At 51.0% G+C, this 14,885-nt stretch overlaps 1 protein-coding gene across 5 annotated transcripts in view; it reads right to left on the bottom strand.

The window, feature by feature from the left end:
- Nucleotides 1-7,256, bottom strand: part of rhbdl3 (rhomboid, veinlet-like 3 (Drosophila)) — an 88,375-nt gene extending 81,119 nt beyond the window's left edge. For 3 of the 5 annotated variants that reach the window (XM_078225798.1, XM_078225801.1, XM_078225799.1), the window contains exons 1-3: nt 6,953-7,256; nt 1,776-2,026; nt 195-239 (exon numbers count right to left, since the gene is read on the bottom strand). In XM_078225798.1, coding sequence (XP_078081924.1) covers nt 195-239; nt 1,776-1,892 — 162 coding nt within the window. In that variant the 5' untranslated portion in view covers nt 1,893-2,026; nt 6,953-7,256. The remainder of the gene's footprint in view (nt 1-194; nt 240-1,775; nt 2,027-6,952) is intronic. The other 2 variants (XM_078225800.1, XM_078225802.1) reach the window with 1 other exon arrangement.
- Nucleotides 7,257-14,885: the final 7,629 nt, after the last annotated feature.

The following is a 14,885-nucleotide window of genomic DNA, read 5'->3' as shown; positions in this document are numbered from 1 at the left end:
ATGATTTACTTTGCTTTCCCAATAATTCCCAGGTATCACAACTCACTTATTCCAACCGATCTTGGTGTTTTATTTAGGATTTATCCATCAGTGCAGCGTCAGCACTAAAAACAATCCATCGCAAACTTCCAAACCCATAAATCCAAACAGCTCAGTCCCATGAGTACATTGAAATGTAAGTGTGGTCGAGTTACCTGGGGATCCAGCACTGGTTTGCTGAGCTGTCTGTTTGGACACCCCTAGTGCAATAGAGACACAGATGAAAATGTAGAAAGGGCAAGAAAATGAGTGACTCCGAGACGGCAGAACAAAATAACAGGAAGGTACATAGAGTGTGCAGAATAAGACAGAAAGGAACGAGAGGCACACAGGCATTGGCACAGACACACTGACACAGAGAGGGACATTACCACTGATACACTGACCCAGATACACTGACCCAGACACACTGACACACACAGGGACATTACCACTGATACACTGACCCAGATACACTGACACAGAGACACTGACACAGAGACAGACAGAGAGACACTGACACAGAGACAGACAGAGAGACACTGACACAGAGACACTGGTACAGAGACACTGGTACAGAGACAGACAGAGAGACACTGACCCAGATACACTGACACAGAGACATTGACACAGAGACACTGGTACAGAGACAGACAGAGAGACACTGACATAGAGACACTGACCCAGAGACACTGACACAGAGACAGACAGAGAGACACTGACCCAGATACACTGACACAGAGACACTGACACAGAGACAGACAGAGAGACACTGACACAGAGACACTGACACAGAGACACGTACAGATATTGACAGAAACATTATCACAGAGTTACTGACTTGGAGACATAGATCAAGAGACACTGACAGAGACATTATCATAGAATACTAACCACTGGGATACTGACAGAGACATTACCAGAGTTACTGACACAGAGACACAGATAAAGACTGGAGACAGAGATTGAATAGGAATACAGAAATTGGTACACACATTTATACAAACACATGCAGGGATAGATTCTTAAACAAGATATACAGATTTACTGAGAGAAATTAAAACAGAAAGGAGGTGACTAAAGAGGGTCAGGAACAGGCACCCATATTGTGGGGGGGTGGGGGTGGCAGTGGGGGGGGGGGGGGGGGGGGGGAGCAGGAGTTAGGAAAACATGGATACCAGACGAAATGTATATAGCCGGGGCACTAAACCACGGTTACACACATGGACACTGACAAACTGGCACAGAAACTGATACACAGGGGCGCACACACACACACTGAGACACACTGAGACACACACCGAGACACACACTGACACACACACTGACACACACTGAGGCACACACTGACACACACACTGACACACACACTGACACACTGAGACACACTGACACACAGACTGACACACAGACTGACACACAGACTGACACACACAGACTGACACACACAGACTGACACACACACTGTCACACAGACTGACACACAGATTGACACACACTGTGACACACTGACACACACACTGGCACACACACCGAGACACACACCGACACTGACAACACTGAAACACACACTGACACAGACACTGACACACACAGAGACACACACTGAGACACACACCGAGACACACACTGACAACACTGAAACACACACTGACACGACACTGACACTGACACACACACTGGGACACACTGGGACACACAATGGGACAGACACTGAGACACACATTGGGACACACAGACAGGGGACTGACACTTACATCCTCTGTACCCATGGGCAGTCCCTCGGTGCTCTCCAGTTCCACGATCCCGTCTCCCTCGGAGTTCACAGACACGGACGGTTCTCGGTTTTGTGCTTCCCGCTCTCTCTCCTCCATTGCCGCCAATCAGTGACCCAGGGGGAGCCCGGGATCAGCCTCTCTCCCCCGGGATCAGCCTCTCTCCCCCGGGGTCAGCCTCTCTCCCCCGGAAGCTGCCTCTTCATTGTCCGCTCCTCATTCGGGACATCTCTCTGTGGAGACAGGAATGAGCAGAAAGTCAGAGTGACAGCAACAGCTCAGAGACCGGAGCAAGTCTCAGACTCTTGTCTGCATCTGGATCCCAAACCCACAGCAGCCGCTCCAGCCTTCCCAGGACACACTGACCCGGGACACAGACACTGACCCGGGACTCAGACACTGACCCGGGACACAGACACTGACCCGGGACACAGACACTGACCCGGGACTCAGACACTGACCCGGGACAGACACTGACCCAGGACACAGACACTGACCCGGGACGCAGACACTGACCCGGGACTCAGACACTGACCCGGGACAGACACTGACCCGGGACACAGACACTGACCCAGGACGCAGACACTGACCCGGGACACAGACACTGACCCAGGACACAGACACTGACCCTGGACACAGACACTGACCAGGGACAGACTGACCCAGGACACACACTCTGACCCGGGACACAGACACTGACCCGGGACAGACACTGACCCAGGACACAGACACTGACCCGGGACACAGACACTGACCCGGGACAGACACTGACCCGGGACAGACACTGACCCGGGACAGACACTGACCCGGGACACAGACACTGACCCGGGACAGACACTGACCCGGGACACAGGCACTGACCCGGGACGCAGACACTGACCCGGGACACAGACACTGACCCGGGACACAGACACTGACCCGGGACACAGACACTGACCCGGGACACAGACACTGACCCGGGACACAGACACTGACCCGGGACAGACACTGACCCGGGACAGACACTGACCCGGGACAGAGACACTGACCCGGGACACAGACACTGACCCGGGACACAGACACTGACCCGGGACTCAGACACTGACCCGGGACGCAGACACTGACCCGGGACGCAGACACTGACCCGGGACACAGACACTGACCCGGGACGCAGACACTGACCCGGGACACAGACACTGACCTGGGACACAGACACTGACCCGGGACAGACACTGACCCGGGACGCAGACACTGACCCGGGACGCAGACACTGACCCGGGATGCAGACACTGACCCGGGACGCAGACACTGACCCGGGACGCAGACACTGACCCGGGACAGACACTGACCCGGGACACAGACACTGACCCGGGACAGACACTGACCCGGGACAGACACTGACCCGGGACACAGACACTGACCCGGGACAGACACTGACCCGGGACACAGACACTGACCCGGGACACGGACACTGACACAGGACGGAGACACTGACGCAGGACACAGACACTGACCCGGGACACAGACACTGACCCGGGACAGACACTGACCCGGGACACTGACACTGACCCGGGACAGACACTGACCCGGGACACAGACACTGACCCGGGACACAGACACTGACCCGGGACAGACACTGACCCGGGACACTGACACTGACCCGGGACAGACACTGACCCGGGACACAGACACTGACCCGGGACACGGACACTGACCCGGGACAGACACTGACCCGGGACACAGACACTGACCCGGGACACAGACACTGACCCGGGACAGACACTGACCCGGGACACTGACACTGACCCGGGACAGACACTGACCCGGGACGCAGACACTGACCCGGGACGCAGACACTGACCCGAGATGCAGACACTGACCCGGGACGCAGACACTGACCTGGGACGCAGACACTGACCCGGGACAGACACTGACCCGGGACGCAGACACTGACCCGGGACGCAGACACTGACCCGGGACGCAGACACTGACCCGGGACGCAGACACTGACCCGGGACAGACACTGACCCGGGACACTGACACTGACCCGGGACAGACACTGACCCGGGACACAGACACTGACCCGGGACACAGACACTGACCCGGGACAGACACTGACCCGGGACACTGACACTGACCCGGGACAGACACTGACCCGGGACACGGACACTGACCCGGGACACGGACACTGACCCGGGACAGACACTGACCCGGGACACAGACACTGACCCGGGACACAGACACTGACCCGGGACAGACACTGACCCGGGACACTGACACTGACCCGGGACAGACACTGACCCGGGACGCAGACACTGACCCGGGACGCAGACACTGACCCGGGATGCAGACACTGACCCGGGACGCAGACACTGACCTGGGACGCAGACACTGACCCGGGACAGACACTGACCCGGGACGCAGACACTGACCCGGGACGCAGACACTGACCCGGGACGCAGACACTGACCCGGGACGCAGACACTGACCCGGGACGCAGACACTGACCCGGGACGCAGACACTGACCCGGGACGCAGACACTGACCCGGGACGCGGACACTGACCCGGGACGCAGACACTGACCCGGGACGCAGACACTGACCCGGGACGCAGACACTGACCCGGGACGCAGACACTGACCCGGGACGCAGACACTGACCTGGGACGCAGACACTGACCCGGGACAGACACTGACCCGGGACGCAGACACTGACCCGGGACGCAGACACTGACCCGGGACGCAGACACTGACCCGGGACGCAGACACTGACCCGGGACGCAGACACTGACCCGGGACGCAGACACTGACCCGGGACGCAGACACTGACCCGGGACGCAGATACTGACCCGGGACGCAGACACCGACCCGGGACGCAGACACTGACACAGGACGGAGACACTGACCCGGGACACACACACTGACCCGGGACACAGACACTGACCTGGGACACACACACTGACCCGGGACACACACACTGACCCGGGACACACACACTGACCCGGGACAGACACTGACCCGGGACACAGACACTGACCCGGGACAGACACTGACCCGGGACACAGACACTGACCCGGGACACAGACACTGACCCGGGACACAGACACTGACCCGGGACAGACACTGACCCGGGACGCAGACACTGACCCGGGACGCAAACACTGACCCGGGACGCAGACACTGACCCGGGACGCAGACACTGACCCGGGACGCAGACACTGACCCGGGACGCAGACACTGACCCGGGACAGACACTGACCCGGGACACAGACACTGACCCGGGACACAGACACTGACCCGGGACACAGACACTGACCCGGGACACAGACACTGACCCGGGACACAGACACTGACCCGGGACACAGACACTGACCCGGGACACAGATACTGACCCGGGACACAGACACTGACCCGGGACACAGACACTGACCCGGGACAGACACTGACCCGGGACGCAGACACTGACCCGGGACGCAGACACTGACCCGGGACAGACACTGACCCGGGACACAGACACTGACCCAGGACACAGACACTGACCCGGGACACAGACACTGACCCGGGACGCAGACACTGACCCGGGACTCAGACACTGACCCGGGACACAGACACTGACCCGGGACACGGACACTGACCCGGGACACAGACACTGACCTGGGACACAGACACTGACCCGGGACGCAGACACTGACCCGGGACGCAGACACTGACCCGGGACACAGACAGTCATCCGGGACACAGACACTGACCCGGGACGCAGACACTGACCCGGGACGCAGACACTGACCCGGGACGCAGACACTGACCCGGGACGCAGACACTGACCCGGGACGCAGACACTGACCCGGGACGCAGACACTGACCCGGGACGCAGACACTGACCCGGGACGCAGACACTGACCTGGGACACAGACACTGACCCGGGACGCAGACACTGACCCGGGACGCAGACACTGACCCGGGACGCAGACACTGACCCGGGACGCAGACACTGACCCGGGACGCAGACACTGACCCGGGACACAGACACTGACCCAGGATGCAGACACTGACCCGGGACACAGACACTGACCCGGGACGCAGACACTGACCCGGGACGCAGACACTGACCCGGGACGCAGACACTGACCTGGGACGCAGACACTGACCCAGGATGCAGACACTGACCCGGGACACAGACACTGACCCGGGACGCAGACACTGACCCGGGACGCAGACACTGACCCGGGACGCAGACACTGACCCGGGACGCAGACACTGACCTGGGACGCAGACACTGACCCGGGACGCAGACACTGACCCGGGACGCAGACACTGACCCGGGACACAGACACTGACCCGGGACACAGACACTGACCCGGGACGCAGACACTGACCCGGGACTCAGACACTGACCTGGGACAGACACTGACCCGGGACGCAGACACTGACCCGGGATGCAGACACTGACCCGGGACGCAGACACTGACCCGGGCGCAGACACTGACCCGGGACGCAGACACTGACCCGGGACACAGACACTGACCCGGGACGCAGACACTGACCCGGGACTCAGACACTGACCTGGGACAGACACTGACCCGGGACGCAGACACTGACCCGGGACGCAGACACTGACCCGGGATGCAGACACTGACCCGGGACGCAGACACTGACCCGGGACGCAGACACTGACCCGGGACGCAGACACTGACCCGGGACGCAGACACTGACCCGGGACGCAGACACTGACCCGGGACGCAGACACTGACCCGGGACACGGACACTGACCCGGGACGCAGACACTGACCCGGGACACGGACACTGACCCGGGACACAGACACTGACCCGGGACACTGACACTGACCCGGGACAGACACTGACCCGGGACGCAGACACTGACCCGGGACGCAGACACTGACCCGGGACGCAGACACTGACCCGGGACACAGACACTGACCCGGGACACAGACACTGACCCGGGACAGAGTGGGATCCTGGGTTTGAATTGGGCCAGTTTCTCCTGGGACAGAGATGCTGAAAGCCAAACAGAACCTTGCACACTGGCTATTTTATAAAGTTTATTTTAATGACAGTTACGGCAAAAGAAGCAAGAAAGAATACTTTTCACTGTGTGTTAATACATGTGGCAATAATAAATCAAATTAAATCAAAGAAGAATGATAGCGCTTATCAACTCACTGCTCATTTTATACTTCCCACGCCCAACATTCGTAGATATCTTGTGCCTCTGGCTGAAGATCTCCGGAGTTGTCACAACGCTGAAGAGGTTTGGTTAACAGCTCGAACCCGCAGCAATGGGTTAAAGCCGCGTCGAGAGGTACCTGCCCTGGGTCACACTCTGTCCCAGCTCTGTCCGTCTCCGGCTCTCTCTCTGTCTCCACTCTCCCGGCTCCCAGATCCTGCCCTCTCACTCCACGTGCAGTCAGGGAAGCAGGAAAACTCCAATTCTTCCTGGGATTCCTGCAGCCTCTCAGCCTGTGTGATCAACTCTCTCTCCTCCCCCTCTCTCTCTCTCACACTCCTCCCCTCCCCCGAGGTCAAATCACTGGCAGCACTGAGATTGTACAATCACAGCCTCACAGACTGCAGCCCATCGAATTTACAAAGGCTGCCCCACATCAACATAGGGGAACTCCCCGGTCTGTGTGAAATCACCCTTGTTAAGGGATTAAAAACTCCCTTATCTGGAGATATAAAGACCCCGGTATGATACATTCTATTTCAATAAATTCCCTCCACTTATAATCAGTACTGTGCACAGCGGAGGTGATGACAGAGAAGTTTAAAAAATAAATATTCTGGAACCTGAAATAAAAACAGAAAATGCCGGAGAAGGTATCTGAAACAGCATCTGTGGAGAGAGAGAAACATAGATAAATGTTCAGGTCGATGACCTCTGATCAGAACAGATGGAGGGAATTGTATCTGCTCCAACATTTGATTATACATCAGGTTATCAGCAACAGGTACATGAACTGGTTTATTTTAATCTCTGGTGTTGACTGCCTCTCCATCCCTGTAGACAGATGGTGGACACATTTCAGCTGGTGACAGTTTCTGGTTGTTATGTTTTGAGCTTGGTCACTATACATCTTTATGCATTCTCAGTGGAAATGACAGTCTGTTCCTACGCAAGCTGCAATCTTGCTGACCTGAAGCTTTATGCACTTCGTGTATGGGACAGAACGTGCTACAAACAATCCGCTCTGTCTTGTTTTGACCCAGACAGCAGGTCAGAATTGGTCACCCTCTCGCAAGACAAACTTCAGCCAGACAAAAAAAAACACTCTCTTCAGAGGAACTGCAGGTTCTTCATTCAGTGAGATCTGTGACCGAACTCCACACCCTCACATCCCATAATATCCAAGACCAAGGAGAGCCAATGGATGTTATCTATCTTGACTTCCAAAAGGCCTTTGACAAGGTGCCTCACGGGAGACTGCTGAGTAAAATAAGGGCCCATGGTATTCGAGGCAAGGTACTAACATGGATTGACGATTGGCTGTCAGACAGAAGGCAGAGAGTTGGGATAAAAGGTTCTTTCTCAGAATGGCAACCGGTGACAAGTGGTGTCCCGCAGGGTTCAGTGTTGGGGCCACAGCTGTTCTCTTTATATATTAACGATCTAGATGACGGGACTGGGAGCATTCTGGCCAAGTTTGCCGATGATACAAAGATAGGTGGAGGGGCAGGTAGTATTGAGGAGGTGGGGAGGCTGCAGAAAGATTTAGACAGTTTAGGAGAGTGGTCCAAGAAGTGGCTGATGAAATTCAACGTGGGCAAGTGCGAGGTCGTACACTTTGGAAAAAAGAATAGAGGCATGGACTATTTTCTAAACGGTGACAAAATTCATAATGCTAAAGTGCAAAGGGACTTGGGAGTCCTAGTCCAGGATTCTCTAAAGGTAAACTTGCAGGTTGAGTCCGTAATTAAGAAAGCAAATGTAATGTTGTCATTTATCTCAAGAGGCTTGGAATACAAAAGCAGGGATGTACTTCTGAGGCTTTATAAAGCACTGGTTAGGCCCCATTTGGAGTACTGTGAGCAATTTTGGGCCCCACACCTCAGGAAGGACATACTGGCACTGGAGCGGGTCCAGCGGAGATTCACACGGATGATCCCAGGAATGGTAGGCCTGACATACGATGAACGTCTGAGGATCGTGGGATTATATTCATTGGAGTTTAGGAGGTTGAGGGGAGATCTGATAGAAACTTACAAGATAATGAACGGCTTAGATAGGATGGACGTAGGGAAGTTGTTTCCATTAACAGGGGAGACTAGGACGCGGGGGCACAGCCTTAGAATAAAAGGGAGTCACTTTAGAACAGAGATGAGGAGAAATTTCTTCAGCCAGAGAGTGGTGGGTCTGTGGAATTCATTGCCACAGAGGGCTGTGGAGGCCGAGACGTTGAGCGTCTTCAAGACAGAAATTGATAAATTCTTGATTTCTCGAGGAATTAAGGGCTATGGGGAGAGAGCGGGTAAATGGAGTTGAAATCAACCATGATTGAATGGTGGAGTGGACTCGATGGGCCGAATGGCCTTACTTCCGCTCCTATGTCTTATGGTCTTATGGTCTTATCTTCAACTCATATCAATCTTCATTTAATTTTAGTAGTTGATCTAGTATTGTTTGCTGTGAGCAGAAGGGAGTTCCAAACTTAAGAATCATAGAATCCTTATTGTATAGAAAGAGGCCATTCGGTCCATCGAGTCAGTACCAACCACAATCCCACCCAAGCCCTATCCCCATAACCCCATGCATTTACCCTGCCAGTCCCCCTGACACAAAGGGGCAATTTAGCATGGCCAATCCACGTAACCTGCACATCTTTGGACTGTGGGAGGAAACCAGAGCACCCGGAGGAAAACCACGCAGACATGGGGAGAACGTGCAAACTCCACACAGACAGTGACCCGAGGCTGGAATTGAACCTGGGTCCCTGGCGCTGTGAGACAGCAGTGCTAACCACTGTGCCACCGTGCCGCCCCAAAGCAACTTCTACCATTTTTTAAAATAAAAGCAAATTACTGCAGATGCTGGAATCTGAAACCAAAAGAGAAAATGCTGGAAAATCTCAGCAGGTCTGGCAGCATCTGTAAGGAGAGAAAAGAGCTGACGTTTCGTGTCCAGACGACCCTTTGTCAAAGCTAAAAGCCTCTTTTCTCTCCTTACAGGTGCTGCCAGACCTGCTGAGATTTTCCAGCATTTTCTCTTTTGGTTTCTACCATTCTTTGTGTGGAGAAATATTTCTAATTTTATTTATGAAAGACCTGCTTGTTTGTGCCCCCTCGTCCTAGACTCCCTTCGCAACTTGTGGAGACAACTCTTCTTCACTTACTTTACCTATTTTCTTTCCTACTTGAAAGTGTCAATGAAATTGATGATTAACCTAATAAATTCCAGGAAGTAGAACCTTCTGCTAATCTGTCCTTGTAGTTTAACTCTTGGAACCAATCCTTGGAGTCCAGGTGTCGAGGTGCAATGACCTCACAGTGAAGGCATCCTTAGGTAACAGCGATCATAATATGATTAAATTTTACATTCAGTTTGAGGAAGAGAAGAGTGGGTCCAAGACTAATATTTTACACTTAAATAAGGGCAATCATGAGGGCATGAAAACACAGCTAGCTAAAATGAATTGGCAAATTAGATTAAGGAATAGGTCAATAGAAATGCAGCGGCTGACAGTAAATAGATATTTTAGAATATACAGAATAGACACACTCCAACAAGAAAGAAAAATTCCAAGGGGAGGACCCACAATCTATAATTAATAAAAAGAGTTAAATATAGTACCAAACTTAAAGAAAAAACATATAACTGTGTAAAGATGGGTGGTAGGTCAGGAGATTGGACAGAATATAAAAAAAACAGCAAAAAACTGAAAGATTGGCAAGAAAGAAAAAAATAGTGTGAGCAAAAGCCAGCAAGAAATATAAAGGGGCGGCATGGTGGCACAGTGGTTAGCACTGCTGCCTCACAGCGCCAGGGACCCAGGTTCGATTCCCGGCTTGGATGACTGTCTGGATGGAGCTTGCACATTCTCCCCGTGTCTGCGTGGGTTTCCTCTGGGTGCTCTAGGTTTCCTCCCACAGGCCAAAGATGTGTGGGTTAGGTGGATTGGCCATGATAAATTGCCCCTTAGTGCCAGGGGGACTAGCTAGGGTAAATGCATGCTGTTGTTATTCAAAAAGGGAGGGTGATAGAAAGCAGGAAACCACAGGCCAGTTAACTTAATATCTGTCATAGGGAAAATGTTAGCAGATATTATTAAAGCTGTGTTGCAGGGAACTTGGAAAAAATTAGAGTAATCAGGCAGAGTCAACATGGTTTCGTGAAAGGAAAATCGTGTTTAACCAACTTATTGAAGTGATTTGATGTGCTGTGGATAAAGGGGAACCAGTGGATGTACTGTATTTAGATTTCCAGAAGGCATTTGATAAGGTATAACTTGGATGAAGGGACTGAAAATATGGGTGCTAAATTTGCTGATGATACAATGATAGGTAGGATAGTAATATGTGAAGTGGACTCAAGGAGGCATAAACAGAATTATAGATAGGATAAGTGAGTGCTCATGAGGGCATGAAAACACAGCTAGCTAAAATGAATTGGCAAATTAGATTAAGGAATAGGTCAATAGAAATGCAGCGGCTGACAGTAAATAGATATTTTAGAATATACAGAATAGACACACTCCAACAAGAAAGAAAAATTCCAAGGGGAGGACCCACAATCTATAATTAATAAAAAGAGTTAAATATAGTACCAAACTTAAAGAAAAAACATATAACTGTGTAAAGATGGGTGGTAGGTCAGGAGGGCCACTGCTGTTTGTAATATTTATTAATGATCTGGATGAGGGTATAGTTGGGTGGATTAGCAAATTTGCTGATGACACCAAAGTCGGTGGTGTGGTAGACAGTGAGGAAGGGTGTCGTAGTTTGCAGGAAGACTTAGACAGGTTGCAAAGTTGGGCCGAGAGGTGGCGGATGGAGTTTAATGCGGAGAAGTGTGAGGTAATTCACTTTGGTAGGAATAACAGATGTGTTGAGTATAGGGCTAACGGGAGGACTTTGAATAGTGTGGAGGAGCAGAGGGATCTAGGTGTATGTGTGCATAGATCCCTGAAAGTTGGGAATCAAGTAGATAAGGTTGTTAAGAAGGCATATGGTGTCTTGGCGTTTATTGGTAGGGGGATTGAATTTAGGAGTCGTAGCGTTATGTTGCAACTGTACACAACTCTGGTGCGGCCGCACTTGGAGTACTGTGTGCAGTTCTGGTCCCCACATTACAGGAAGGATGTGGAGGCTTTGGAGAGGGTGCAGAGGAGGTTTACCAGGATGTTGCCTGGTATGGAGGGGAGATCCTATGAGGAGAGGCTGAGGGATTTGGGATTGTTTTCGCTGGAAAGGCGGCGGCTAAGAGGGGATCTTATTGAAACATATAAGATGATTAGAGGTTTAGATAGGGTGGATAGTGATAGCCTTTTTCCTCTGATGGAGAAATCCAGCACGAGGGGGCATGGCTTTAAATTGAGGGGGGGTAGTTATAGAACCGATGTCAGGGGTAGGTTCTTTACCCAGAGGGTGGTGAGGGATTGGAATGCCCTGCCAGCATCAGTAGTAAATGCGCCTAGTTTGGGGGCGTTTAAGAGATCCGTAGATAGGTTCATGGACGAAAAGAAATTGGTTTAGGTTGGAGGGTCACAGTTTTTTTTTAACTGGTCGGTGCAACATCGTGGGCCGAAGGGCCTGTTCTGCGCTGTAATGTTCTATGTTCTATGTTCTAAATATCTGGTAAATGGAATATAATGCAGGTAAGTGCAACATTGTTCATTTTGGCAGGAATTTTTAAAAAAATGCATATTATCTAAACAGTGAGAGATTGCAGCACTCGGAAATGCAGAGGGATCTAGGAGTCCTGGTGCATGAATCACACAAGGCTAATTATACAGGTACTGCATGTTATTAGGAAAGCTAATAGAATATCATCATTTATTGGGAAGAAAATTGAATACAAAGGTAGGGAGGTTACGCTTCAGTTATAAAAGCAAAATATCGTGGATGCTGGAATCCGAAACAAAAACAGAAAATGCTGGAAAGTCTCAGCATGTCTGACAGCATTGCCGGAGAGAGAATAGAGCCAATGTCTTTTGTCAAGAGTCATCCAGACTCGAAACGTTGGCTCAATTCTCTCTCCACAGATACTGTCAGACCTGCTGAGATTTTCCAGCATTTTTCTGCTTTTGGTATGCTTCAGTTATGCAGGGTGTTGCTGAGGCCACATTTGGAGTACTGTGTGCCATGCTGGCCACCTTATTGAAGGAGGGATGTAAATGCTTTGGAAGCTGTGCAGGGAAGGTTTACCAGACTGATACCTGGAATGGGTGAGTTGTCTATAAGGAACGGTTGGACAGGCTAGAAATGTATTTGCTGTAGTTTAGAAGAGTAAGAGACAACTTGGTTTGAAACATACACGATCCTGAGGGGTCTTGACATGATCATTGGGATAGAATGTTTCCTGTTAATACTGTAATGTCATAACTATGTTAGGGGTTGTGGGTTTTACACAAAAAGAAATGTTGTGGTTTGCACACATAGATTCAAGCTAACAATAGCAAGGTTTTATTGAAAGAGATGTCTCTGCGCTGCACAGAGTAGAAACTGAAAATAAAACAGCAGGCTCTGAAATGCTCTAATAAAATCACCATCAAACCATGTAAAGCAACCTGCAACACCTTTAAATATATAACAGTCCTCCCCCTTTACTTCGGCGCTCATGACAAATTACTACAATGTTATATATCGGATCAATGATACTCTAGACACAGCACTATGCATCATTCATCATTATGCACTGTTAATAAGAAAGTCAATCAGGAGGATGTCTATTCCTCTTTGGTTGTCTAAGACATTCTGGAATTCGGCTGTCCTTGGCTCGAGAAGTATGATTTGGAACTTCAGTAGACACTTTTTCTCTTCAAACTAATTCTGCATCATTTTCACATGGTATAGTAGCATAGACACAATCACCAGGCAACTCAGATTCAACTAGGTCTTCCACAGTAGTATTCACAACACTAGGGACGAAAGAAGTTGGTATTTCTGGAGATGATTCTGAGAAATCATTTCAAAATGACAAGAATTGGTCAGCATGGTGTCGCCAAACTTGTTCATCTTCAGTTTGAATTGTGTTAGAAATTGGACCTGTTATTAGAATCATAGAATCCTACAGTGCAGAAGGCGGTCATTCGGCCCATCGAGTCTGCACCGACCACAATCCCACCAAGACCCTATCCCCATAATCCCATGTATTTACACTAGCTAGTCCCCCTGACACTAAGGGGCAATTTAGCATGGCCAATCCACCTAACCCGCACATCTTTGATTGTGGGAGGAAACCGGAGCACCCGGAGGAAACCCATGCAGACACGAGGAGAACGTGCAAACTCTGTACAGACAGTGACCCAAGCCGGGAATCAAATACGGGTCCCTGGCGCTGTGAGGCAGCAGTGCTGACCACTGTGCCACCGTGCCAAAACTATGGCTGGTACCCATTTCTCACTCATGGTATAATCATGCACTAACATTTCCTTGATGAAATGAGTGTTGCTCTGCCCTCACTTATTGTCCAGCAACTTGAGATAGTTGTTGATTGTACAAGTCTTTTAGCTAATCCATTGATTGATGGATGCTGAATACCATTTACTTTGAGATAATCCTCAAACTCTTGTGAAGCAAACTGTGAACCATTATCTCTAATGTTCAGCTTTACCAAATCTTGCAAAAATGTTGTCAACTTTTTCAATGTTTTATTCAGTTGTAGTAAATCTCATGGTAACAGCTTCTGGGCACTTTGAGTGTGCATCAATTATGACTCAGAACTTGAATGTACCAACCAAATTCTACATGCAATTGTTGCCATGGCACTTTAGGCTACTGCCAAGTGTGTAAAGGAGAGGTGATGTATTTCTTATTCACAGGATTGACAATGTCCCACTTTTTCTTCAATCTGAGCATCAAGAGCCGACCATGAAAAATATCTGTGCTAATTCATTCATCCAGATTATACCAGACTAGGAGAAATATTCATTCAGATTCC

The sequence above is a fragment of the Mustelus asterias genome, chromosome 12 (assembly GCF_964213995.1).
Source record: "Mustelus asterias chromosome 12, sMusAst1.hap1.1, whole genome shotgun sequence".
NCBI classification, from domain to species: domain Eukaryota; kingdom Metazoa; phylum Chordata; class Chondrichthyes; order Carcharhiniformes; family Triakidae; genus Mustelus; species Mustelus asterias.
The sequence above is the reverse complement of the archived record's forward strand: the minus strand, read 5'-3'. Positions and strand labels throughout refer to the sequence as shown.